At 38.1% G+C, this 23,254-nt stretch overlaps 1 protein-coding gene across 1 annotated transcript in view; it reads right to left on the bottom strand.

Moving 5' to 3' along the window:
• Window positions 1-999: 999 nt before the first annotated feature.
• SLC6A7 (solute carrier family 6 member 7) overlaps window positions 1,000-23,254 on the bottom strand; it is a 37,457-nt gene continuing 15,202 nt past the window's right edge. The window contains exons 3-14 of the mRNA XM_015819450.1: window positions 18,531-18,662; window positions 17,337-17,571; window positions 15,283-15,421; window positions 13,584-13,718; window positions 12,646-12,749; window positions 11,298-11,422; window positions 9,491-9,603; window positions 9,262-9,393; window positions 8,401-8,500; window positions 7,711-7,811; window positions 6,594-6,764; window positions 1,000-1,212 (exon numbers count right to left, since the gene is read on the bottom strand). Of these exons, the coding sequence (XP_015674936.1) occupies window positions 1,000-1,212; window positions 6,594-6,764; window positions 7,711-7,811; window positions 8,401-8,500; window positions 9,262-9,393; window positions 9,491-9,603; window positions 11,298-11,422; window positions 12,646-12,749; window positions 13,584-13,718; window positions 15,283-15,421; window positions 17,337-17,571; window positions 18,531-18,662 (1,700 nt within the window). The remainder of the gene's footprint in view (window positions 1,213-6,593; window positions 6,765-7,710; window positions 7,812-8,400; window positions 8,501-9,261; window positions 9,394-9,490; window positions 9,604-11,297; window positions 11,423-12,645; window positions 12,750-13,583; window positions 13,719-15,282; window positions 15,422-17,336; window positions 17,572-18,530; window positions 18,663-23,254) is intronic.

The following is a 23,254-nucleotide window of genomic DNA, read 5'->3' as shown; positions in this document are numbered from 1 at the left end:
CTACAGGTGTAAATTAAGCACTTTATAAACAGATCCCAAAGTGTCTGGTCACTGTACAAACAATTTGTAAAAATATTGGCTGTAGTTGTTATTATTATTATTTTGTAATATATCTTCATGTGAAAGACATTTTTCAGTCAGCTTAACCTCCCTGGTGCACATATTTCTTTTACTGGCATGAATTTGTTTCCCCGTTCCATTTTTTTCCTGGACTGTGTTAATCCTTGGAAAAAAAAGAGACCCTAAGTTAGTTATTTCTAACTTCTATATGTCTACTATTTCAAGCCAATACAAGACTGAATACATTATACATTGAATTTTATGGTTGTCCTGTAACCAAACAATTCCTCTACATCTTTTAATTTATCCTAGACTTAAAAATTAGACTAATTGATTTGGAATTTTAGACATACTGTAATATTGAAGATTTTCTTGCAATTCATACACATGTTCAAGGTCTCTGACTTTCTATAAGGAATACACTTCCATAAACTACTTTCAAACTTCTGAGGCACTATGCAAAATTACCATTTACTAAGCCACAGAAGATAGAACAATGGAAGATTTTTGAGAATTGGTCCACTGGATAAAGAAACTTCTGTGTTTCTATGGAACAAGGATGTTTGTGGATAAAGAAGTACAAACGTATAGCTACAGGAAAAATAGACTGGATCAGTACAATAGGAGCTAGCATACAGTATACTTATTCTGAATTTGAGAAACCCATTATTGGTGACAGCAGCAAGGACAACATGGATGAGTGACCTGCATCAGGCATTAAAGCACTAAAACAAGCTCTTCTCACATTGAACAGAAACCTCAAAAACATCAGGATTTACAGCCAAATGCACTGGTATAAAGTTCTGAATAGGCCATCTTTCGCTGTATCTGGAAACAGACTGCTGATTGGACTGATGTGCCAAAGTGCAAAGTTGTGCAGAATATTCCCCACAATCTCTTTGCCTTCCATCACCTCATGTGAATAGGTAAACTTTTTCTTCATATGACAGATTCTTCTTCATCCTCTTCCATCTCTTTATCAATTTGAAAAGCTATGTTTTCATAGCTAGTTATCCCTCCATATTTTCTCATATGGACCATCAAGGGTTTAGGAGACTGGCTACCTGCCAGGGTTGCCACATACATGCCAGTTCTGTTTTCCTCCAGAGAAGGACCCCAATCCATTGTTGGTCTGCTAGCTTGCTGGATTCTCTGCAGGTAAATGAACAAATGAATTGTTGTCATTATAAGCACATCCCAACGAAATTAATTATTTTCTAGTTCATGGGTATTAACAGAACCTGCCATGTATTACTTGTGGGTTTTGATGGGATTCCAGCTAACCTAAACCACCCCACTGTTTGCATAAGAATTTATTTCATTAATCCTTCACTAATGAATCAGTTTAATCACACCATGTATAGTAATCTACAATACTTGTCCCACTGTTAACATAAGAAATGATTCCCCTATAGCAGTTCAAAAAAATGGAAATTTTGCCTTTCTTTTCTCCTGGAATTATAAGGAATTATGGCATTCAAGATCTGTTCAATCTTGGGATCTCATTAAGCCTTCTCAAGACTTGTAAGCCCTCAGATACAAGAAGCTTATAGTTTTGTTGCAAGATGCTTTTTGAGATCTAATTACTTGACCTAATGTGGTCCTAACACCGGCACAGGTGAGGTACCAATAACTTTCACTGGTACCAACATTCTTCCTTGATCACGTGCTTTATCTTCCACCTGCCTTTTCACACTCTGGCTTACTTAGTAAATACATTAACGGACACCATCAAGGAAAATAACAGATCAGTTTGTTCTGCTGATTGAACATGAAGATTTGCTCCCTTAAACAAGGAAGAATGTTGATAGCAGTGGAGATGCCCAAAGGAATTATTTGCTTCCTTTTGAGTCAGTGCAAAAATAATAAAATATTTATTTCAGGTGTATGTTACATAATTGCTATGTGCCAATGAGTGTTTATATTATCCCAAGGTTCATATAAACTTTCACCCTTACTATTCTGAGCGTCATGGTAAAAACATGGAAGATGAGTCCTATATGTGATTTCTAGACCAGTGGCCTCCAACCTTTTGGGCACCAGGAACCAGTTCTGTGCAGAGAGGCTTTCCCATAGACCGGAAGGGTGTGTTTGTTTTCACTTGCAGCCTGCAGCCTGCAGCCTGCAACCTGCAGATGGGGCTTCACTTGTCTGCACAGCCCAGTTTCTGGCATGCCATGGACTGGTGCTGGTCCACGGACCAGAAGGTTGAGGACCCATGTTCTAGACCCCAAAAAGTACAATGTTTATTACTGGTTGCTGCTTTAAATTTCTTTTACATATAATAACATGAAAAAAATGAAAAACATACAGTTCCCAGAATACAAATCAGTAAAGAAAAATAATCAAGATAAGCATTTGTTCAACAAAAATTAATCAGCGCTGATATTGCTGATGTAGTTAGGATTCAGCCTCAGGATCAAGTCTATCCCTCCTATGACCATTCAGAAAGTGGCAATAGAGAGCAGCAGCAAAGGGATCAAGCAGCAACACCTGGGTTACCTTGGGCATGCTGATGCCTGTTGTTGCTATAAAGGTAAAGATCATGTCTGACTCTAGGGGGCAGTGTTCATCTCTGATTCTTAGCCAAGGGAAACAGGGTTGTCCAAAGACATTTCTGTGGTCATGTGGCATGATTATATGTCAAAGCACAAAGAATGCTGTTGCCTTCCCACCGAAGTGGTACCTATTTATTTATTCACATTTACATGCTATCGAACTGCTTGGTAGGTATAAACTGAGGTAAGTAATGGGTTCTCACTTAGATGTGCGGCACTTGGGTCTAGAACCTGGGCAGTCAGTTTTCCAGTTGACAAGCTCAGTGTCTTTAACCACTGAGCCATTGCACCCCCTATTGTTGTTATGTGCCATAACTTTTTTCTTATTTTATGGTCCATGTCGTATATGGTACATGATGCAATCAATATGGAGAGGAAGCAAGGTGGATTTGACTACTATTGGGAGTAGTTTGCAAACCCAGTTGGGGTGGAGTGAGTGGTATAAGGGGCCATGATGTCCTTCTAATGGTCCAGGAATCTAATAATGCAGCCCTAATCTAATAATTATTGGCTTGGTGAAAATTGGACTCTGGAAATCAACCCAACTAGAATCAAGTTGCAGAAAGCTAATTTGTTTATATGAACCCCTGTAATACTCAGAAATGACTTGCAGTACCATATGACTTCAGCATATAATGCAAAAGTGCTGAACTCTGTTCTCTTTCTAGAGACAATCCTTTTGCAGTCTACATATATACCAGCAGAGGACACCTTCTGCCTCAATATAAAAGTTTGAAAAATGATCTTATTAATATAATAACATAAAATGGATACAAAGAGGAAACGTTTCTATCTGGGGCAAAATTTACAAAGAATGATATAAAGAAAATGCATTCTTGGAGCTGTAAAACTTAGAGAGTGTCTTAGGGAATAAAAAATGAAAAAGTTCTGAGCTCACATGCCATGAAGTCAGAAGCAAAAGATCTCTGTGGAAAATAGGATAATCACTGAGATGGGGAGATTGTGAACTGGGAGATCCAATTTTTTTTCTAATTTAAGTTTTTGTCAAAAAAAATCTATTATAGGTCACCTTGACCCACGTATCTCTGAAGAGTTCTTTTTAAGGACTAGGTGTCCCAGTACAATGCATGCAGTGCCTTTTATTTATGAAAGGAAGCAACTTCTATTTGTTAAAAACTTATACACATCCAGAAAGGCCAAAGGCACATAGGAAGCGCCTTTGATATCAGTTTATAACCCATAAGTGACTTCTTGGATTAACAGCAATATTACAGATTCCCAAGCAGAGAAAGTTTTTCCTCATCTCTTTCCCTCTTTTCCTTCATTTTTGAAATGGTTTGAAATGGTTTGTAATTGAACATTTGGATTTATAAAATTGTGCTAACATTGGATGTGCTTGCTTTGACAACTGTCCTTCTGCCTAAAATTCTCATGGCAGAATGTATTTAGATTGAAAGAAAAAAATGTAAAGGTCAGATTGCTTTATGTGAACAGAGCACTTACATAGAAGGCTTCCATCTTAAAGCTAATATCTTAACAATAAGACACATAATTTTAGGAAACATGAAAAGCAACAGAAAGGTCCCCTTGTTTTAAATATGTATTGGTCAGCAACTGGTTAAGAAATGAAATTTCTAGTTTTGGCTGGTTGGCATTCACAGATATTAAACGAAAAGCTAGGAAAAAAAATATTTTGTATTTGCCTAAATAGTAAGAAAAATCATCAACGTTTCTGGCATAATGTATTACTTTATTTTCTTTGCTCTGTTGAATAAAATATGTCAGTTGCAAACCTGAACTGTGTTGCAAACATTTTCTAAAAAGGAATTCATTATCACCCTCAGAAAATTGCCCTTGTTTTTCTCCCTCTTTTCAGATTTGGGTGGGATTTTATATCCTAGTTGACCATCTAGAGCAGTCTTTCTCAATCCTGGCAACTTTAAAATATGTGGACTTAAACTTCCAGAATTCTCCAGCCAGCCTGGCTAGGGAATTCTGGGAGATGAAGTCCACACAACCTAAGTTACAAAGTTTAAGAAAGACTGCTCTAGAGCTTGAACACATTTGTTTTCACTCTGGAAAGAGGGCCTGCCATGCTCCCGCCCACACCTTGTCTTCAAGGCTCATTTAGTGCAATAAAGAGACTAAGGATATTCTCACTGCCTTGCAAGTATCTTCTTAGCAGCCTACCATAGGGGGTGGCAGCAATATTGTCCAAGCCAGCAGACCAACGCTCACATAGGCATGTTATCAAAAGCATGGTCTTTGGGTGTTTTGGAGACAGAAACAAGGAACAATTGCTTCTGTTTTTGTGAAGGAAGGAGATAGGTCTAATTTTTTAATTCACAAAGCACTGGAAGCTTCAGAGGCAATGCATCCAGCAATAGATTTGATGCAAGGAGAGTGAGCATTCTCCTTGCTTAGTTATGGGCTTGGTTGACTGAGCAGTAATTGGCTGAAGGCGCAGTTTGAGAGTTCCAGACCCATAACAATACAGGTGATATCATGCTGAAAGCCATTTGGATTTGCAGACAAATAGCACAGAGAAGAAGAATGATGGGTTGACTTCAAGTGGGCAAAATGACTACAAGCAGTAACGCTGGGGTGTGGCCAAGTTCTTTATCTGTTCACAGTACTATATGAGTTCATAATGACCCTTCAGATGTAATGCTAAAGTTCAGACTTGTACTGAACAAATTGGAGCAAATCTGGAGGAGCATTGGGCATTTCCTGCCCAGCTGTATGTTCAAAAGCTTTCAGATTTGTTTTCAGTTAACCAGAGAGTTATTGATATGCCTGACTCTAAATTGTGTTTAACTTTAACTATGACTTACATAGTTATAGACTATTTATAGAAGTGCATATTTTATTAAACCACCAGTTAATACTAATTGGCTTCAATTCGAATGCTTTAGTTAACAATCAAAATGAAATTTCCAGTTTTTCTCCTTATTGCACAAAGGAGAGAAAAGAAGACATTGCTGAGGCTTACCATACATCACTGCACAAAACTGAAGTTAAACTGTAGAAAGGAAATATATGATTGCGGCTAATTGCCACTTCCTGCACTCTAATTTCCTCACATGTGTAATTATTGTTTTCCTTTCATGCAACACCTTTTTAATCCTGGTCCATGAAATATGATTTGGGCCTTAACAATGCAAAATTATTGTTTGGGATTTTATTCCTGCTGCCAGATGAAAACAAACAGAAAGACCACAAAACCACATCACATCACATGGGCCTTAGGACTCACTAGATGAGAAAAGGTGGTAAATAATATTCTAGTTGGGCAGTCATACAATAAAATGAGGGAAAGCACAGTAGAGGTGGGCAATCTGCAACCCTAGGCTTGCAAGCAGCTCTGATCCTCTTCCTTGGGGTCTGTCTTTGCAAAGCCTCTATTGATTAAAATGGGGGACATAATTTCATAGTGAGAGAAATGGAGGAGCCCTAGTGGTGCAGTGATTGGAATGCAGTATTGCAGACTGACTCTGCCCACAGCCTGGAGTTCAATCCTGTCCAGCTCAAGGTTAACCCAGCCTTCCATCCTTCTGAGATCAGTAAAATGAGGACCCAGATTGTTGGGGGCAATATGCTGGCTCTGTAAACTGCCTAGAGAGTGCTGTAAAGCACTATGAGGCAGTATCAGTGGTGGGATTCAGCCAGTTCGCACCAGTTCGGCAGAACTGGTAGCTAATATTTTGTTGCCCAGGCCCAGAATGGACTTCTGGAAGTGGCATCCACACAGAGAACTGGTTGTTCATATATTTGAAGCCCACCACTGGGTGGTATATATGTCTAAGTGCTATTGCTATTGCTAGTATGATATAGAACGAAATCCATTACAATTCTACCACAAGTCCTATAATAGTTTTAACCTTTTTTTTTTTTAAAGAAACCTAAGAATCTCCCCAAATGTTCCCTTCCCCTTTGCATAACTGCTTCACTTGTTTTAGCCCAACAGGATTACGCTGCTGTTTTGGGTTGGATGGTTTTCTTCTTGTTACTTACTTGCCAGAGTGTCCCTTCTTCTCGAAGCACAGCAAACAGCATTCCCATGGGGATCATCAGGCAAGAGAAGATCCCCATTAGGATGCCCAGAGCCTCAGCCCAAAATGGAAAGCAGTAAGTCCCATTGTACTTTGAAGGCTGGTATTTGATAATGCTGTACACAAGCAGGGCCTGAAACAGAGCGTCAGAGAACCAATCAATCTGCCATAGGAGTTTTCATTTCCTTTCAAACTTAGATATTACAGGTTAATTGAGTATATTTTATACTGCTCAACAGATGCAATATTAATCCCATGGGGCTAGTACAGTGGCGCTGTGGAAGATCATCAAGGAAATAGCGGGGTGAACTCTTTTATCCTTAGGTACATAGAACTTTCTATTCCCATTTAAACTAGGCATATAAATGGTTGACAATTAATACAGAATGAAGCTAGCATTTATTTAGTTACTAAAGGGTTATCTTTTGTTTTGTTCTGCCGTTGGTATGGAACACCTGTGTAGAGTAAAATGAACTTCCTCAACTTCAGCAGATGAGGTTTCATCACCACCTTGTACAAACAAATACTCCTTAACCTTGGGATGTTCTCCTCTTTAGCAGAATAGAAAAGGCTTTCCAAGAAAAAGATAAGATAAACCTATCCTCCTTGCCCTTAGCAAAATCAAGTGAGATGAAGACACTGAAAACAGGGGTGATTTTTTTTTAATGGTTTGGAACCCATATGAGCTGGTCAATAATCCCAGTGAGATCGAACATCAGTGCAGACCTGCTCTATGTTTGCCAGCTGTAAAGGGATCTGTTGGCTTTATCTCTTTGGAGTCCCCTGACTGGCAGAACAAGTGCAAGGTCATTCTTTTTCCCCCCCTTAAAGTTCTTCCAATAACCTCGGTTATTCCTTGATTGCTGTTTTATATTACTTTCTCACACTGCCATGCAATAAAGCCTTGAGTACTCATACCAATGTAATCATTTCTAAATTCAAAAGTACCTATCATTCAAACCTCCTGGGCTGGGGAAAGAACAATGCAACAAGGATAAAAAAAAATAATTCCTGAGTGGCAGACATAACGACAATAGGAAGAGCTAGAGGAAAGAATGCTTCAGAGTGACTATAGTTACCGTCATTGTTACTGGAGACAGGAACAACCAGCAGGCCCTAAAGTATATCCCTGGTTTGAAACCCAGCATCATGTGAATGTCACGGCAAAATCTTTTCATGCCTACAGAGAAGAAAAGGAATGGGAAATAACGATGCTGTTCAGTCAGAAGTGTATAATCTGGTTGAAACGAATAAATTAACAGTTCAACTCTATGTATGTTTGCTTAAAAGTTTTTCAACCTTTGGTGGGACTTTCTTCTAGGTGAGCATGCATAAGATTGTAACCTGAGAAGAAGTCCCACTGAGTACAGTGAGAATAACTTCCTGGTGAGCAGATATAATGTTGTGCAGTCCGAGACACACAGTCTGTGATTTCTAAACAAGATTTTAAAATTTCTTCAGCAGCATAAACTATTGGGAGGTAATGTAAAAGATGATGCAGTAGTTAAATTCACTTCGTGTGATTTCATGTGAAATGGAATAGGGTTTCCTGCCTGAGGTTTGGACTAGAAGACCTCCTAGGTCCCTTCCAGCTCTGTTATTCTGTATTCTGGTTTTTAAGAAAATGCCACTGATCCTGGATTTGGGCTACCTTTTTTCTAAATCCCAAATCTCTGCTCCACAAATTACATCTCATACATGTCTACATTGCTCATTTCACTTTTTTTTTTTAAAAAAAAGGGTTTATAACAATTGCAAACATATCTTACCATAAACACGTGTCACTACCAGACAGGTAGTTATGACCACCACCATGAGACCCAACCCAGCACTGTAGTCATCTAGCAGCACCAACCAGTACATTCCACCCTGCAGAGAAAAAGGATAAATGTCCAAAGTCTATGTATGTATGTATGTATGTATGTGTGTGTGTGTGTATGTATGTATGTATGTATGTATGTATGCATGTATGTATGTATGTATCCATCAATCAATAGAAAAGTATATTTATAGCTCAGGGTTGATCTGTCTCTTGGCTGTTTTCTTGCAGACATTTCATTACCCAACTAGGTAACATCATCAGTGCAAGTGCAAGAAAACGGCCAAACTCAGAGAACACCAAGGACCCCACAGTTACTCGTTTATTTATTTATTTGAATGTAAAAGCTGCCCAACTCCATTTTGCAAGAGCTACACTTAAAAACATATTAAATGGAATATTATCTTTGTATCTGAATAAAGTTGTTTGGGCCAAGATATCATAGCTATAGGTTATGTTTCATTACCTAAATATTCAAAAGGAATACGGTAAATACCAGAATATGCCAAAATTCCAAAGACCTGGTCCTAAGAAAGTGATAAGACACTGCTCAGATTTTGAATGTTGAGGATTAAGTAGCTGCAATTAACTATTAATAGAAATTAGCCTATTGGCTGGGTAAACAGATAAGCCACAACTTCTGCTTTGATTATCTTCTCTTTTACTGGTGTCACATAGTTTACTAGATGCTGTGTGCAATCCTCTTCATTCCTTGCCCTTTCGCCCTTTTATCCTAATACAGTACAGGCTCTACTTGTAAGCTTAAAGCTCCAGCTATTACAATCTCTTCCAATCTACTTTGCTTACTTACCTCTGTTGTGAGAATGAGCCCCATTAGAAACATTGCAACACAAATGATGCCTGAGAAAAAAGCCTTCTTTGGCCGCAGGTAATATGGGAACTCATCTGTCACTGCAGTAACAATGGTCTCTAGAAAGGCAAACTGAATACAAAAGCATGAGATCTCATCAACTGTAAGGTCCGTTCATTTGAAGGCAGATGGTTAAAGCCTTTCCTCTCTCAGCAGGTTTTGCCCTTACCTGACTATCCAGGCCAAGAGTCAACAGCATGAAGAAGAAGAGAAAAGACCAGAAAGGAGAAAGAGGAAGCATTGTCATGGCTTGTGGATACACTACAAAAGCCAACCCTGGACCTAGAATGGGCCAAGAATGAGAAGAATTATGAATGCAATCAAGGAGACATCATTAGGGCTGGATTTCATGAGTATAAAAATTGAGTCACTGAACAAGTGAAGTTGTAGCTCACACTGAATCAGCTTGCTCACATTGTCACACAATCTGCATTTTGATTGTTGGATGTGTGGTTTTATTCATTTATTTATTGGCCTCCTAGGCAAACAAGCTGGCTGGCCCTGACCTAAAGGTATTTGCTCTCCATAGTGGGAGAGTTTCCCTTGTTCTGGTGGTCATTGTTCACTCCTGGCAACTACATGAACTAGTCCCAGCATTTTCCTGGGCAGCGTTTTCAGATGTGGTTTGCCATTGCCTGCTTTCTAGGGCTGAAAGAGAGTGAACGCACAAAAGTTACCCTGCTAGTTTTGTGCCTAAAGTAGGAGTAGAACTCCTGGTTTCTAGCCCGCTGCCTTAACCGCTACGTCAAACTAGCCCTGTTCCATAGTTGGTAGCCCTCTTTGTACTATAAATGGGGTGGAACCGGGTCTCTTCAGAAGTTCATATAAATAAAAAAATGTGATCAATCAGGAAATATATTTCACAACTTCCACTTAATTTGGCTCTAGATGTATCAATTAATGCAAATACCTGCTGGATGCAATGATACATTTTTCTTGGCAAAAATACAAATGCAGTTAGTGATAGCCACGTTCTGAGTTACAATGCTAATGAGATTTAAAACCCTTTATTGTTGATCACTTGTTCTCTGGTACACTTTATCACAGAGTGATGCACAAAGAAGAAAAATAATCTCTTCTCAGTCTGTGGCTTATATGATTAGTTGGAGAAGCTATCCTTATGTACAGTTCTTCTGTGTCTTCTGTTACCTGCTTATTCTGTTGCCTTTACTCTTTCCAAGCATTGACATCATCTCCAAATACTTTTCTACCACATTATGTGTCCAAAATATTAAAATTATACAATTGGAGGAAGCGCATTGTGAGGATAGCAAGATTTAGGATGCCACTATCTCCAACCAGTTTCAGGATGGAAGGACAGCACAATGAAGCAGTTGGGTGGATGTAATCTAGGAATGGGGAAACTCCAGTTCTAACCCACTCTCAACCATTGAAGTTCATTGGGAGATGCTGGGCTAGTCCCTTTCTCTCAGCCAACCTATTTCATCAAGTGATTCTGGTGGAAAAAAATAAGAGGAGCAAGTGCTACATGCCTCACCTTAATCCTCTGAATGAAAGGTAGCATATAATATAATAAATTAATTAATTTAATTCTACTTCTCCCAAAAGTCTGGCTTTAGCCCAGTGTTCATAGTTTTTTGTACATATCAATGGTCTGGGAGTCCTCCTTGTATAGTTCTTCTTGTATTTGTACTCTTTCTTCCTCATATCTACTTTCTCATTAGATCTTGCTTCTTATTGTACCCATGTTGCATAAAAATTTCTTTTGATTCATTTAGCTTTCTTAAATCCCCTGTCCTTTCCATTCAATTTTTTTTTTATTCTCAATTTCTGTACATTTCTTATATAAATATATCGGCTTGACTCTTTTTGTTTTTATCTGGAATTTGGCACTTAGTTGAATAATTTTTCATCCGTCAGTGCAATGTATATTCTCTGGCAGTCTAACAGACATTCTAACCTGCATACATACATATATTCTTGTACAAAAGATAGAAGAAATGTTTAGGTTTTACCTGCTTTGGCAACTTCCTGAACAGGAACATCAAGTTCTTGGGACATGTATCCCAAAACAGAAAAAATGGCAAAGCCAGCCAAAATGCTGGTAACAGCATTCCCCACAGTGACTATAAATGTATCCCTACAGAACCAAAACAAAAAAAATAGGACCTCAATAATCTGATCTCAGACGATACAGAATGTTTAAGGAGATACAAGATATTGAACAAACTGCCATACTTGCTTGCTATTAATGTAACGGTAGAGTGTAGAACTCTTCAGACGTTGAACTCCACTTGCTATCAGACCCAGCTAACATGGCCACTGGTGAGATGTATTAGGAACCACAAGCCAATAAAGGTCTGGAAGATCACGTTCTACCCATCCCATATTAAAATGACATTGGTATATACATATATGCCCACTTCACATATTCCCTTCTGGGGACAGCAATGTTATGCCGACTTTTAGAACTGAAATAAGAAACACAGTGTTCCCTGGCATATGGAAATGTGGAGATCTTAGGAAATGCACCATTGGTAGATATTTCAGTAAGAAAAAGCAATGGATATAAGAATTCTCATTAATTTGAGAATTAGTGGGGACAAAGCAATCATGACAGACAGGAACATAATGCCAAATATATTTTTCTTTGTTACCTGGCTGACATTGCAAAAGAAATCAAGACTAAGAAGGTATATTGTATGAATATAAACTGATTTTTTGCTGAATTTCTGCAGGATGCCAAAGAATGATGATGCAGGATGCCAAAGAATGATGATGATGATGATGATGATGATGATGATGATGATGATGATGATGATGATGATGATCTGTTCACAATAATGTGAAGTCACAGCTGTCAGTTCTTTAGCAGGTGCTGGTCTGCTTATCCCAGATCCTTGGGAAGGATTCATAGATGGATAAAAGTGCCAAATCCAATCTAAACATTTGACTGACTGTGTGACAAACCATAATAATAACAATTTATTTGATTTGTATGGTTGCCAAGCTCATCTAAATGACTCTGGGCATCTTGCAAAAATAAAAATAAATCCAATTTAAGTTAAAAGCAAATATATAAACAAAAAGCATATCAGTGACAGCCGTTGTTAAAACCCCTACCATTGCCACACAACTAGACACAGTGGCAGAGCTATGTCTTCAGTCCCAATTAGCCTTTCCTCTCCTCTCCTCTCCTCTCCTCTCCTCCCCTCCCCTCCCCTTCCCTAATCTTAGCTGTATATCCAAAATTGTCTTTTCTATCTCCTGAAGTCCCATCCATGATTATGTTGAAAATACACAAAACAATAGTTTGTTCTCAATCTGCTCCATCTCCATTACTCATACATTGAAAATATATACCTGTAAATATTCTGGTGGAAGGTATTATATGATGCAAAGGTGAGAAGTCCCCCAAATCCTACCCCAAGAGAATAGAAGATCTGCAAAGCTGCTTCAATCCACACCTGCATTAGAAATGGAAAACGAGAAGTTAAATAATTTCAATAAACAAGCAAGCAAACAGTATTGGTTACTAAAGCTTTTACCCCCAATCATAGGCTAAGTATCTTTTTCAACAGAATCAATGTAACAATAGTTTGAAAAGGATGCATTTGAATGTTCTGCGCAGGGAAAATCTGGTGCTCACTAGAAAGAGTGGTTGGGCTTTCCTGGAACATTTTTTTTTCAGCCATAACTTTTATAATGATGGAATTCTAAATAAAATTGTCACCAAATTACTATCATCCACCAAGACCTGAAATTGCTTTTAAATATATTTTATATCTCCCCTGCCATAAGTGCTCATCATATATGGGAGTCAAAGAAGAAACCACTTGACTGATAGTAGACAAATATGAAAACTTATTCATCTTTCTTCTTTGTGCAATAATGTTGTTGTTAGTTGCGAAGTCGTGTCCGACCCATCGCGATCCCATGGACAATGTTCCTCCAGGTGATGATGATGATGGTAATGAACTACAGTATTTGTGGATGGGCCCACTCAAGTATATTTCAGGATCATATATAAACTTGTAGTGCTTAAACTGAGAATTTTAAAAAATGTTAATGATGCCTTGATCAGTTTCTGGTGCATGCAGTTTTCTTGGTAGCATTACAGAAATGTTGTTGCCTTTTTTTAGGATTTCTTTAAGGTCTCCAGTTTACCCAAAGGCCTGGAATTTCCAGGAAGTCCCATCCAAGAAATCTTCTTTATTTTCTAAGATCATCCAGAACATGAGATAGTCAAAAGGGGTATATAAATCAATTCTCTTACATAATAATATTGACACAGATCTCACCTTGGGAGACAGTAGGAGGTCAAACTGGGGTGTGAGATAGAACTTGATTCCTAGCCAGGCTCCCTCAAGTGTCACCCCACGAATCAGGAGCATGATCAGAATGAGGTAAGGAAATGTGGCCGTGAAATAAACAACCTACAAGAAAACAGGGACATTTATTTGCGGCAGCTCTAAAAAGATACTGTCTCTTTTAGACAACTCTAGAACTCTTGTAATCTTCGTAAATTTACACAACCGCCATGTGCAAAATGGTTATCATGGTTCCATGAAAAATAATTAAGGATCCATACAATGAAATGAGAGAAACGGAGGAAGCCCTAAAAACATTCAACAATCTGCTTAACACAAAAAATCCAGAAACAGAATGCGTCATCCTATGTTTGACGAACTCATCATATCTATTATCAAATACTTTTGACCGTCAAGATATCCCATTTAATAATCAAGTGAAATCTTTCTTCTTGTGTTTTAAACCCATTTGAATTAGTATGCAATATAATATAATATATTATAATATACTATATCAGTGGTGGTGAACCTATGGCACACGTGGGCATGTGTGCCATGCCCCAGAGATGACAACTGTCCCTCTTCAACCAGCTGCCCGCTAATTCGCTGAGGTCCCACGTGGCCAGATGCATCCCAGCACCCATGCGCTCGCTGGCCTCTGTGTGCAGGGGTCGATGGTGTCAGGCAGCAACCACCCCGGTCCCTGCCTTGTCTTGCCCTGTGACAATGGCACCCCCACGCTGCTTTGCCTTGCCTTGCCTCACCTCACAGGACAAGCCTCCTGCCCACTGTCCCACCTGCCAGAGACCCCCTGGATCTCCCCCAACCCTACCCGGCCCCCACAGGCGTCCCTTCCCATGAGCAATATCAAGGTGATCACACCCACCTTGGCCACACCCACCCAGTCTGCTATGACCACCACAGCCATGCCCATCCAGTGGGCCACGCCCACCTGGCACCCGGTGATAAATAAGTGGGTTTTGGGTTGCAGTTTGGGCACTTGGTCTCTAAAAGGTTCGCCATCACTGTACTATATATTATGTTATGTTATGTTATGTTATGTTATGTTATGTTATGTTATGTTATGTTATGTTATGTTAGGTTAGGTTAGGTTAGGTTAGGTTAGGTTAGGTTATGTTAGGTTAGGTTAGGTTAGGTTAGGTTAGGTTAGGTTAGGTTAGAATAGAATAGAATAGAATAGAATAGAATAGAATAGAATAGAATAGAATAGAATAGAATAGACTTACAAAGTATTATGACAGCATTTTTAGGTATATTGTCATCTTTTGCAAAAATGCTCAGAACCTATAGGTGATCTGGAGTATTACATTTTCTCTGATTCCCCACAACTATTAAATTATACTGCTGAAATAAAGAAAAGTTGAAAGAATCAGGAGTAGATTTGGCATAGAAGAAATGTAAAATTCATTTCTTAACTCAGATTTGTGAATTATAACATATGTTTTTTTGCCACAGTAGATGATCTTCTAAGAATTCACGGAGGGGGGAATTGACCCTCCTGGGAAAAATAACGTTAGAGATGCTCATCCCTGTCCTAAAATATAGAAAAACATATATTTTTTTCAATTCCTACCACAACAATAACATTTAGGAAAGGTCAACCAGGATTATTTTATAATTTGAGGGTGGAAAAAAACAGATGGGTGCCTTCTGCTATTTCATACTTTACCTTGCCAGAAGATTTGACTCCCTTTAAGATGCAAAGATACACAATGATCCAAGCTAGCAGGAGGCAGAGACAGAGATTCCAGCGAATGCTCCCAGGATCCCCAATGCCTGAACTTCCTTGGATATGGAGGACATAGCGGCTTGGGGGGAAAAAAAAGAGAGAAAAAAACTTCAATGGGTAGAATTCCCCCCCCCCAATGACATTTTCCCCATACATATGTGTACACCATGCAGGGAAGCAATAGTTAAATCAGATGTATTTAATCTGATTAAAAACATCCAGTTAAATTTAGGCTTTAGTTTAACTTGGGATTTGATGTTTTTTTCCCTGAACAGAGATTTCTTTATATAAAGAATTTTGCAATATTGCACGCATTAAGAAATGTTTTATACAATGTTCTTTTCCTGCATATGCATTATCTATATAAATAAAAATGTAAATGTTCGTTTGTTCAAAATCTTAAATCTCCGAAAGTTCTTCACCGATTGCTTTGAAATTTTGACACAACGTTGCATTCGAATACGCACGTGTTTTTATATACCTACTATTATATAGATGTCACACCTGTGACAGGTAAAAACATGCTTTTTTTAAAAAACAGCACCATCTGTTGGACATAAAAGCAACACACTTCTTTTCCATTTAACCAGACTGAGCCACAGCAACATGTGGCCGGGTACAGCTAGTTTCAAATAATAAATTAGTGATGAGGGCATGTGGCATGTGTGCATGATAAAATACATTTTTGTGTCTGATAGCTACAATGACACAGAAAAGCTATTTCGCTTGTTACATTAATTTACATGGAGTTCAGCATACACTCTGCTCAGTGCTTTTTTTGTAAAAAAAAAAAAAAAAAAAAGGTGCCGGAACTCACACACATTATACAACCCGCCTTGCCTACCCTACAAGGTTCCATCCAAAAAAGGTGTCGGAACTCCGTTCTGGGCGTTCTGTGACAAAAAAAGCCCTGACTCTGCTTAATGTATCCTTGTCAATAAGGTCTTTAATAATTCCAGTCCTATTAACAAAATAGTTTATTTTGAACACAATGAAAATGCCTCCACATAGATTCATTAAGCTGAAATAAAGCTCCAGTTCCCCCTCTTTTGCTACAGTGTATAATTCATAATTCTCCTTAAAATATTATGCAGTTGAAAAAAGATAGAACTATCTTACGCATGTAATAAACAGTATGAATTGATTCATATATTTGACAGCAAATATCACATCGAAAGCATGAACCATACATGAAGATTGGGGTAGGAAACGTGATGCCCTTCAGTTAGTTTGGACTACAACTCCCATACTGTGGTGCTTGAAAGTTTATTAACCCTTTTCAATTTTCAATATTTCTGCATAAATATGACCTAAAAATGATCTATTTGTCACATAAACCCTAACACTAGATAGAGACAACCCAATTAAACAAAACATTGTGCTTGTTCATTTAATTGAGGAAAATGAAAGCTACTTATCGCATTTTAGGTCATATTTATACAGAAATACTGAAAATTCAAAACCAATTCACAAACTTTTAAGCACCACTATAATTGCTGACCTCTGACCATGCTTATGAGCAGTGCTTTTTTTGTAAGAAAAAAGGTGCCGGAACTCACATCTTGTTAATCTTTTATTTACCTTTCACAGGTAGTCAATCACACACCCACCCATGTCAGTTGTGTAACGAAACATAATGGTCATCGCCCACAGTAAGCACATGACCAATCACAAGCCGAGCAGTGCCACAAGCCGAGCAGCCGGACAAAGTATGCATGCATTGGACTCAACACACAAGCAGCCCACATACACCATTTTAATGATTTTGCTGCCAACCTGCTACGTTTGACAGGGAGATTCAAATCCATGTGGACCAAACATCAAATTTTCAAAAGTTACTTTTAAAACTTGGAAAATCTATCCAAAAAAAAGGTACCGGAACTCTGTTCCGGTGAGTTCTATGACAAAAAAGCACTGCAGCTTAGGCTGAAGAGGGCAAATCTATCCTCATAGGTTACTTTCCCTCCCACCCTTTTCTGGTCTAAGCTACTTACTTCCAATATTCCTCACTTGGACTGACAGTGTTAGAAGTGTTGAAAGGAACAGCACTGTTTCCTGTGTGCGTGACATGGTGGTCCAGGCACAGGTCTGTGTTCCACCAGTTGCCGCAGTACTGCCAAGGCAAGTTGTTGGTCAACGAGGCAAAGAGGTAGAAGAGAACATAGGCAATGATCATGTTATAGTAAATGGCCACCAAGGAGACAATCAGGATTGTGGCCATACCAATACCTAAAGAAGAGCAGAAATGATATATAATGGCAACAAAACACAAGCAACCCCCAAAGTTGATGGTTGTTTACTGCAGTGTTCACGATGCATTTACATGAAGCCCTGGTGGCACAGTGATTAAGTGCATTATTGCAGGCAACTCTGCCCACAGCCTAGGGTTCGATCCAGATGGGCTCAAGGGTTTCTGACTCAGACTTCCATCCTTCCAAGGTTGGCAAAATGAAGACCCAAATTGTTGGGGGCCTTATGCAAATAATGCTCACATTGCCAACCAAACAGAGAGTGCTGTAAAGCACTATGGGGCAGTATATAAGTCTAAATGTTATTGTTATAAAAGCAGTCCTGAGCTCAATTGACATTGCTAGCTCTTTCTAGCCACCTTGTAAGGGCACCAATAGTCCTGCTGTCTTCTTCTGCATTGGATCACACATTAAATTTAGCTCTTTTTTTCAAAGTCTTAAATTAGTCAGCCATTTTCCTAGGATACCCTACAGAAGTATCGGAATTATAACTCCCAGAGTTCTTAATTATTAAGCCTTGGAAATTGAATAGTTACATTCATTCTTAACATTTGGAATTTACTGAATTCTAGAACACTGTTCTAACATAATTTGTAGTGAGTTAATTTTGAAATGTGTCAGCTTTGTAAAAAAAAAAAGCTATCTATATTAAATCTGCCTGGTGTTAGTGCACCTGGACAGTTATGCTTCTAAAACTATGGGAGAGAGAATTCTCTTCCCAAATATTTTTTCACTTTCACAGTCACGAAAGCGAGTATAAAAGTGAATAATATTCAATAGTATAATTACTACTCTCACCTATTGTGATAAGGAAGATTCTACTTTCATCTCTACAATGCATGAGGACTAACCTGTTCCACTGTCAACCATAAGAATTTAGTCTGCAAAAGAAAGGAAGACAGGAATGATGACGAAACTAGATTAGCATTGCACACGGACCTTTGAAGAGTGGGCTTATCTTCCAAACAGCCAGAGGCCCGAGGCTTGAGAACTGGCCTAACGACAGTTCCATGAAGAAGATGGGTATCCCACATATAGCCAACATAATGAAATAAGGAACGAGGAATGCCCCTGCAAGAGAGAAATTACAAACAAGTGACAGAAAGGGTACAATTGGGATGGAAAGTTGAATGTGATAATCTCAGCATGAGCCAAATGATATCCCTTCCTTATATATTGGATAGTGTTTTGGTCCTTATAAAACTAGAATATGGACCATCTAGTAAAAGTGAGAGATGGGAGATATACAATGGAATAGATTTTTTTTCATGCAAGAAATATGGACTTTTTTTTTTGCAAGGAGGTGTTCTGATGGTCACACTCTTGAAAACCTTTAAGAGGTGATTAGAAGATAATCTAACAGAAGCTAAGACTCTCAATGATTCCCAAAACTGAAAAATAATTGTTCCCTGCATCAGGGATATTATACTATTTGCTCTGGAATGTAAGAGTGGGACTAGTATTTCATTTATATCCTGCTACTACCATTATCCTCACAGTTGATGTCATCCATCATCTACTGTGAGGATAAAATGCTGGGTCAAACAGGTTTTAATCTAATTTTGCATTTTTCCTTTTATTGTCTTATAGACTTTAATATCATCACGAGAGTTTCCAAGTGCCAAATTGAAAATTTGACTCAGAACATTTTTCTTCCTCTTGCCTACATGCACTAGGTGTGAAATTGGAGAAGGAAGGAGATAATACTCTCTCTGCTTGTTACTTTCCAAATATTTCAAATCCACAACACAAAACATATAACTCTTATAACTACTTTATCTCCATAGCATTGAAATTTAGTGCTAGAATCTTTCTCCTATGCGTAGAAAGATCTAGAATCACTCCTTAACAGTCCCAAGAACAGAATATTTCTGTGTCTTAGCATATAAGAATATTTCTCTCTATCTGTGTCAACATTGCCAGTTTCCTTTTCCCAATCCATCAGAATCAGGTTGAAGATTATGCACATTGATCATCACTACTGCCAATTTTGAAACACCGAGAAGAGAAGAAGACATCTTCCTTTCTGTTGTCAAATAGGACAATATGAAACAAGCAAGATTCAATGGATGCTCTGCCTCCTTTGATAAATTTAATTCATGTTCTATGCATTTTCAGGAGGGGAGGCATCAGTGAGAAGTTGCAGTTAAAAGAGCTATAGAGGATGAATTTCTATGTAGAGAAGTAAGATGTTGACTGACTAATTTAGAAACTATATGGCAGGGCCAGGCAAATTTCTACAGTAAGAAAACAGCTGGCCCTCAGGCCTTGTAGAACTTCAGTCTTGAAAAAGGAACATTTGGCTTTTGTACAATTGAAGTTACGCTGCAATTAATTCAGAAATAAAAAGGCTTAATTGCTATGCACAGTCAACAACATAAGATCACAGAAGTGCTTAGCTTCTTCTGCAATGGTTTGAAGCATGGAACTTCCTGGAGATTTTAGAAATCTGGTACTAGTCAGTGTAGACAACATTGTATTAGTTTTTTTGACTGACAAATGCCATGACCTGGTCTATAGTAACTTTCAAAGAAGCAGGAACATCTTAATTTATTCTTTGGCAGAGAGGAACTGAGGCATAGCATGCTTCAGGAGAGTCAATAGATGATATATGTGTACTATCTTCCTTTCTTCATAGATTTTTGTGGTCAGAAAAAAGGTGGAAAAAATTGAAGAAAAACATGGAATGACTACGTAGATATATATTTTAACCATCACTACTATTAATGTGGCAGGACTCCATTGGGATGAATTTCTTAGAGGGTCATGAAGGCTTAATGTGTTGCAACCCAAATGTTTAGAGAATAAACGCTGAATGTGAAAGAAAACTGAATTTACTACTACAGGAGTTGGCAGGCTTTAGTTTGTGGAAATAGTTATTTATTTTATCATTCTTCTTTTACTGGAATTTCAAGATCCCTCAAGTAGAACATGATACAATATATATATACTTAGAATTAAGAAATCTAAATCATAAATATCTTTTTATGCGATAGGCAGTTTGGTGTAATGGTTAAGGAAACAGGCTAGAAACCAGGATACCATGAGTTCTAGTTCTGCCTTAGGCCTGAAGCCAACTGGATGACCTTGGGTGAGTCATTCCCTTCCAGCCTTAGAAAGCAAGCAGTGGCAAAGTCCTTCTGAAATCATGCCAAGAAAACTGCAGGGACTTGTCTAAGCAGTCACCAGCAGTCAACACTGATGCAAAGACACCAAAGGGGGAAAAAAGTGTGTAGAGTTCACAGTTCTTCCATATTGAAATCTACTTCTATTTATTTAAAGTTCTCTTTATTTCAGCAATAACTTTTAAACTTGAGAGAGTTACTCTGTCATTGCTATCCCTTAACAATTTGAAAGTAGAATACTTGGTCTACTGCAAATCAACTACAGATCTAATTTAACATTCGGATTACTTTTTCATGCAACCCTGTTATAAATGACTTGACAAGATCATAGGACTAATGCAATCAACAACCCTATTCAAGTCCCAGCTTAGCACCTCGGTCATTATCATGGGAAAGGAACCCGAACAACTTGTGAGCAGGCCAAAGCAATCTCTTTATTATTGATCACCTGTATTACAAAAATCTCAGCGGACTGGCTGCTTCTAGTTTCCTTCAGGAACTAGAAAATAAAATTTCATTAGTCAGGTCTACAATGTGTCCTCTAGTATGAAGCAACTCCATACTGGCATGCCTCTTAATTCCCCTTCCAGTGTTTATTTTCCTGAACTGCAGGAAAATGCAATGAAAACATAATATTCTTTAATAAACTCAATGGGGAAAAAAATTAACTTGTATAGAATCATATTTTTTTTCTTAATCATATCTGCATCCTGGAAGGAATATACTAATTTCTCAAGGCTGAATCTTGGAAGATCAGAAATTTGCTTTCCTCCTTTTGCTGATATTGTTGCCCAGTAGAAAACATTTCCCACAGTGTGTTGCCCTTTGGTGTAATTTATTCGTGCAAGCTGAATAGCAGACTGATTCAGAACGAGGAAGCCACCTACTGATTCATCAGCATGGCTTTTGGGAATACATGAGATATTTGGCAAAGGAGCTCAGCATTATGCTGAAACGGCTTCACAGGAAATAATTAACGTATTATGATGGCCAGAATGTTTTAAAGGAAAAGTTGTATTGTTCACACACAATTTATACTTACATATTTATATCCCACATCTATTATTTTTATAAATAACTAGCTGTACCCAGCCACGCATTGCTGTGGCTCAGTCTGGTTAAATGGAAAAGAAAGAAAAGAGAAAGCTTTTACGTCCAACAGATGGTGCTGTTTTTCAAAAAAAGCATGTTTTACCTGTCACAGGTGTGACATCTATATAATAGTAGGTATATAAAAACATGTGCGTATTCGAATGCAACGTTGTGTCAAACTTTCAAAGCAATCGGTGAAGAACCTTCGGAGATTTAAGATTTTGAACAAACGAACATTTACATTTTTATTTATATATACTAGCTGTACCCGGCCATGCGTTGTTGTGGCTCAGTCTGGTTAAATGGAAAAGAAGGTACATAAAAACACGTGTGTATTCGAATGCAACGTTGTGTCAAACTTTCAAAGCAATCAGTGAAGAACTTTCGTAGATTTAAGATTTTGAACAAACGAACATTTACATTTTTATTTTTATATATAGATAGATGTAAGGCAGTGACTGTATCTAATATTCTTTCCTTCTCTTATTTTCCTCACAAAAATCCTGTGAGGTGGGTTCAGCTGAGAAAGAGAGAAAGAGCAACTGACTCAAAGTCACCTAGCCAACCTTCATCCCTCAGGTGGGACAAGAATTCACTGTCTTCAGGTTTCTAGCCTGGTGCCTTAGCTACTAGACTAAACTGGTTCTTCAGACTTGTCTTCTTCATTTACCAAAGAATCTTCTGAATTTCACATGGACCCGAAAATATTTTGAGGAGGAGGAGGAGGAGCTTTCAGCTACATAGTTCAGATGAAAGCCATACTTGTCACATATTTAAAAAGAAGAACAAGAGAAAGGGAGATAAAATCATTTAGCAAATTATAGGTGAATGCGGGGTATATAGCGCCAGAGATATCATGGTGGAGAGTGCAGCCTTATTATTTAATAATCAGCAGAGACCAAATCAACTGGCTGTTTGTTGACAACATTTGCAGATATGAGTGTACAGATCAAACTATATCCAGCTGTGTCCATATCACATTCATTAGTCTTGCTTTTGAAGGTCACTTCTCCAAATATAGGAAAATTTGTACATAATTTTACAACTGAGAAATATTTTGAAATAAGACATTTGCAGATTCCTTGAATTATGTGCTGTTGTATTTGAAGAGAAGCCTGTGACAGATTTCTGCAGCATCTTAAGTGGCAAGGAATTCTTGAAGAAGTGTATTAAAATAGTACAACAAGGGATGGAGTGAGCAAACAGCAGGTGGCAAATTGATCAGAAGGAAAAGGCACTAGTGGAGGTGATATACAGGTGAAACTCGAAAAATTAGAATATCGTGCAAAAGTTCATTTATTTCAGTAATGCAACTTAAAAGGTGAACCTAATATATGAGATAGACTCATTATATGCAAAGCAAGATAGTTCAAGCCGTGATGTGTCATAACTGTGATGATTATGGCTTACAGCTCACGAAAACCCCAAATCCACAATCTCAGAAAA

This window comes from Protobothrops mucrosquamatus, unplaced genomic scaffold (assembly GCF_001527695.2).
Source record: "Protobothrops mucrosquamatus isolate PMUCROS unplaced genomic scaffold, P.Mucros_1.0 scaffold925, whole genome shotgun sequence".
Classification (NCBI taxonomy): domain Eukaryota; kingdom Metazoa; phylum Chordata; class Lepidosauria; order Squamata; family Viperidae; genus Protobothrops; species Protobothrops mucrosquamatus.
Note: the sequence above shows the minus strand (reverse complement) of the source record. Positions and strands in the feature narration are given on the sequence as shown.